General features: G+C 38.2%; 1 protein-coding gene across 1 annotated transcript; it reads left to right on the top strand.

The window, feature by feature from the left end:
* The first annotated feature begins 240 nt into the window (after positions 1-240).
* On the top strand, positions 241-2,543 carry LOC126601645 (uncharacterized). Its single transcript, XM_050268387.1, has 3 exons — positions 241-511; positions 1,870-1,928; positions 2,004-2,543. The coding sequence occupies exons 1-3, from the start codon at positions 383-385 to the stop codon at positions 2,380-2,382; spliced, it is 567 nt and encodes a 188-aa protein (XP_050124344.1). The 5' UTR covers positions 241-382; the 3' UTR covers positions 2,383-2,543.
* The last annotated feature ends 2,866 nt before the right edge of the window (positions 2,544-5,409 follow it).

Raw genomic sequence — 5,409 nt, 5'->3', positions numbered from 1 at the left:
AATTTCAGGGACTAAAACCGTAATTAATCCAACAAAAAAGTCAATGAAGTTAAACTTAACCCGACAGCACCTTCGTATCAAAGCAACGACGGCCAAACCATAGCCTTCGGATCACATCTAACATCCAAGATCTTATCTTTAGCTACATATCCTACGGTCAATATCTCTCCGTCGTTTTCGTCCTCTGTCACCCTATCTTTTGTGTTACTCCTTCCAAAACCAAGGTCCTAGTGGCTACGGTAGCATCAAAATCTCTTTCCCAATTTACAATAATCCTCAAAACCCTAGCAAAAAAACCCAATTCCCAAAACCCTAAATTCCCCCTCTCCTCAAATTCTCTCTCAATTAGGGATTTTCTCTTTCTAGAAACTCGTTTCTGGGCATGGAGATGGACGGCCTCTGCTCAAACGGCCTCGTTTTGGACGGTTTTCTCTGCTCTGTGGTGCAGGCTGTGGTGGCTGAGGCAGCCATTGCTGCTGCTGCCAAGTCTCTTGCTTTGTCCTGCTTGATGGTATTCTCTCCTACTTTACAACTATTTTGGCTCAATTTTTTGTTCTGAATTGTTTTTATTTATCAATTTTATGGTTTTTGCTTAATTTGTTGTGTTTTGTGCATTGGGGGGTTTTCTGTTATTTTTTTTGTTTCAAGAACTAGGATTTTCTTCCATACGTAGCTTAAGATTCGATTTTTGTGAATTTTATTTATATATTTTGCTTCTATTTCTGTGATGTTTGGTTTTCATGATTTTTGCTCTACTTAAGGACTATATGAATTTGTTGAGATGCTTTGTTGGTTTCCAATTTTTCGATTTTTTCTTGTAGGATAGTTGTTTCTCATACATTTTTATAATTATATGATTTCTGATATGCTGGGGTTTTAATTAGTGTTTTTTATTGTTTAGCGAGTATTTTCGTACGGATTCAAACTTGATCTGTGCCACAATCTGTTTTTTTCCAAACTTGATTTGTGTTTCCCTAGATCTTGACTTTGTCAAAGTTTGAATCGTATGACCTGGAAGTAGACTGAATATAATTAACTTGGGGTTCAATTATATGATGGCCTGATCCATGTTTTGTTTGTCGCTTTAACTTTACGATGTCCTCCAGATGAGATACTTCCTGTGCCATAATGATAATGCGCGACGTTAGCCTTTAGTCCTAAATTATCTTGAATTCCTTGTGTTTCATGGTGGTTGGCACATGGTTCTGCTGAAACTAGAGTATATTTCTGCTTTAATATTGTTCTTATAGAGGTCGAATATGTCGCAGGGTCGTAGAAAATTGTAGTCTACACTCAATTTGTCCCCATGGGGAGGGGAGGAAAACGATTGTCCTGTACTTATATGTTGGCTTACAAATATAGAACTGGTTTTTTCAAATTTCAGGTATGACTAGCTTCCTAGTTTATTAATCAGGTTGTTCAAGTGGAGAGGAACACAAATTTACCTTTCTAGGCCATAGTTCAGGTCTTGAACGGATAGTGTTGCTAGGGTAGGTTTTAAGTTTCCTTCGCTTTTTCACACTGTTGTAAATTGAAATCTGAAGGCCTTTGTTATTGGCTTGATCGTCTATCTCTTATCTTATCTGAAAATGAAAGTAGCCATCGGTGATACTTCCATTAATGTATAAAAGTCCAACTCCTCTGATCGAGTAAATGAGGCTATCCTAGTGAGCATTTAAGCTAAAGTCGTTTCTGACCCTGTGTGTCTGTAGCATGACTTCTTATAAAGCTGCGTTGTCGTTGTAATCTAGTTTCACCTTCTTGGATTATTGTCCCTTTTGCTTCTGACTTGAACTTTTTCAGCTTACTTGGTAAGGAAACTACTTAATTTTACTTGTATCTCCATTCACATGTTTGTGGTTTTTTCAGATGGGATCTGTGCCAAACAATATCAATGTTTTTCCCAAAGAACCTGAGGCAGTCACGGGGTTAGTGTTCGGACTTGCCATTTTATCTTTTATTCCTGTGATAGGGTATTTAGTGAAACCAAAATTTCTTTGCAGGTTTCCTATCACTGAGCTTTATGTAGTGGAAAAACCTGGTCCTGAGAACAAAGATGCAAGTGAAACTGAGGACGATGATGACGACGATGATGATGCTGCCGGTGATGACCAGGATGAAGATGGTGGCGACGAGGATGACGCCTCAGGAGAAGACAATGAGGGTAAAGGTAATCCAGAAGGCGAGCCTGAGGCCAATGGTGATGGTGTAAGCGAAGAGGATGGTGATGATGATGAGAAAGAAGATGAGGAAGACGATGATGACGATGACGACGATGATGATGGTGATGATGGGGAGGAAGAGACTGAAGACGAAGAAGAAGAGGACGAGGAAGATGAGGAGGAAGACATTCCTCAGCCACCTGCTAAGAGGAGAAAATGAATTTATTTATTTATTTTTTCTCTGAACTTGCCGCATTTTTCAAGCTATCGGGAATTTGGGGTTGTAGGAGTTGAGTAATTTAGGTGGCAGGTCCACATATGCTAGAAATTTTTACAGTACTTGTTAAGCTATCAGATTTCTTAGTTGTACACCTTTAATAATTCCCTCTCTCTCTCTCTCTCTCTCTCTCTCTCTCTCTATGGATAAAAATCACAGTGGCGTTTCGTCTTTTAAAATCATTTCAAGATATAATTGCCAACTGAAAAAAATCCTACGTGATTGAGTTGGTAGTATACCCGACACGATAGATCGATTCTCTAACCAAACTGTTGCGCAGATTTTCGTAGTTGGACTATTTATTTCGGCATGTATTACAGTTGAAATTAAAGCATCAAAACCTCTAGGCCCCCCTCTCAATTAGTTCTCAACATCCACCGCTAAAAGATTTAGGCAGCATAAGCACAGGAGGATCCCAAGCACCAGCGGCCAAGCTATCGCCTCTGATGAGGACGCACTCGTCCCCTCGCTTTTCCAGGATTGCTGGATCAACAGGTTCCACAGTCTGAAATCCTTGGCAACTCAAGACTATGTGGTTTCGAGCACAATTGCAGTTGTTCGTCACAACAACGTTCCATTCTGGCTTGCCTCTTACCTCTCTCCCACTCCGGTACGTGCCGATGTTGAGGTTGTCCAAAGAACAAGCACAAAAGCCTACAAATTTCATCAATCAAATTGTTGAAAAGAAAATAATTTGGAGTGTCGTGGCATTGAGTATAAGATTTGCGTAAATCATGTGTAAGTGTGTCTAAAGGCGCATTGTGTTAATATCAGATACAAGGATGTTCTATTCATTCGTTGTATGCAAGATTTTCTCTATATATAGAGAACAGAGTCTACTCAGGTTGACTTCATTTGTTACTCGGGCAAATTTTTAGTCGAGAAATGCGAATAGAGGCTACCAAAGAAAACAAATAGATAAAAGCATTGCACTATCACGTTACCATTCTGGCTTGCCTCCTACCTCTCTCCCACTCCGGTACGTGCCGATGTTGAGGTTGTCCAAAGAACAAGCACAAAAGCCTACAAATTTCATCAATCAAATTGTTGAAAAGAAAATAATTTGGAGTGTCGTGGCATTGAGTATAAGATTTGCGTAAATCATGTGTAAGTGTGTCTAAAGGCGCATTGTGTTAATATCAGATACAAGGATGTTCTATTCATTCGTTGTATGCAAGATTTTCTCTATATATAGATAACAGAGTCTACTCAGGTTGACTTCATTTGTTACTCGGGCAAATTTTTAGTCGAGAAATGCGAATAGAGGCTACCAAAGAAAACAAATAGATAAAAGCATTGCACTATCACGTTACCATTCTGGCTTGCCTCCTACCTCTCTCCCACTCCGGTACGTGCCGATGTTGAGGTTGTCCAAAGAACAAGCACAAAAGCCTACAAATTTCATCAATCAAATTGTTGAAAAGAAAATAATTTGGAGTGTCGTGGCATTGAGTATAAGATTTGCGTAAATCATGTGTAAGTGTGTCTAAAGGCGCATTGTGTTAATATCAGATACAAGGATGTTCTATTCATTCGTTGTATGCAAGATTTTCTCTATATATAGATAACAGAGTCTACTCAGGTTGACTTCATTTGTTACTCGGGCAAATTTTTAGTCGAGAAATGCGAATAGAGGCTACCAAAGAAAACAAATAGATAAAAGCATTGCACTATCACGTTACCATTCTGGCTTGCCTCCTACCTCTCTCCCACTCCGGTACGTGCCGATGTTGAGGTTGTCCAAAGAACAAGCACAAAAGCCTACAAATTTCATCAATCAAATTGTTGAAAAGAAAATAATTTGGAGTGTCGTGGCATTGAGTATAAGATTTGCGTAAATCATGTGTAAGTGTGTCTAAAGGCGCATTGTGTTAATATCAGATACAAGGATGTTCTATTCATTCGTTGTATGCAAGATTTTCTCTATATATAGAGAACAGAGTCTACTCAGGTTGACTTCATTTGTTACTCGGGCAAATTTTTAGTCGAGAAATGCGAATAGAGGCTACCAAAGAAAACAAATAGATAAAAGCATTGCACTATCACGTTACCATTCCTAGCGAGACTGAAAAGAAGAATCACGATGAAGGACATGACCAGGGTAGCCATTTTACAGAAGTTTATGTGCGAACTTTTGGTTTTGAAATCCTTGGTGGAATATAGATGGTGTTTGTATGGTCTAATTTATATTCAACGGGAGGGGACTCAAATCTACAACTATGGTAAGGCAGTAAAACCAAATCCAAAATTACATCTTCGAATATTTTGATGTGTCGGAGTTTCATTGACATAATTATAGCAGTCAACAACATATGTTATTTTATTATCTTTTTTTGTCATATTTGAGCTACATCATACTATGGTAATTTGATATTAACCTCTTCATCCAAGAGACTCAAAGTTAAAACCTACTACTCATGATAACAGGTGAAAGAAACACTACTGGATTACAATATAATAATTAACATTAATTTTTTAAAAATCTTCATTATATCATTAGTTTAAAAATATTGAAGTATCAAAGAAAAATATACCGATGGTTCAATAGTAGGAGAAATTATAAGGTAAACGGTGCAAGTTTTGAATGGAAAAGACAGAGAAAATACCTAAACAAAATATCGTAACTAAAGTGCTCACAACCATACACCAAAATTCGAATCACCTTCTTCGTAGAGAATATCACATTGTCGAGAAAAAGAAACATCCATGTAAATAACTGAGAATTATTTGTGCAGTATAAACTCTGCATGTATTACATCTGAAACTAAATTTCAAAAGTTGGAAGTCCAATAACCAGTACATTAAGCTCGAGGCCACCCTTACAATTATTATTCCTCAAATCATCACTAAAAGCTGCAGATTTAGGCAACAGAAGGAAGGGAGGATCCCGAGCATATACGAAAATCTGACTGAAGTACCGGCCTCCAAGAAACTGCCCGTGATGAGGAAGCAAATCGTCACCTTGCTTCA

This window comes from Malus sylvestris, chromosome 15, assembly GCF_916048215.2.
Source record: "Malus sylvestris chromosome 15, drMalSylv7.2, whole genome shotgun sequence".
Classification (NCBI taxonomy): domain Eukaryota; kingdom Viridiplantae; phylum Streptophyta; class Magnoliopsida; order Rosales; family Rosaceae; genus Malus; species Malus sylvestris.
The sequence above is the reverse complement of the archived record's forward strand: the minus strand, read 5'-3'. Positions and strand labels throughout refer to the sequence as shown.

What these genes read in the sequence shown, in the direction of transcription:
- LOC126601645 (XM_050268387.1), top strand. Translation starts at nt 383, where the DNA reads ATGGAGATGGACGGCCTCTGCTCAAACGGCCTCGTTTTGGACGGTTTT. An exon ending in TTGCTTTGTCCTGCTTGATG is followed by an intron (nt 512 to 1,869) that starts GTATTCTCTCCT and finishes TGGTTTTTTCAG; the next exon opens with ATGGGATCTGTGCCAAACAA. An exon ending in GAACCTGAGGCAGTCACGGG is followed by an intron (nt 1,929 to 2,003) that starts GTTAGTGTTCGG and finishes ATTTCTTTGCAG; the next exon opens with GTTTCCTATCACTGAGCTTT.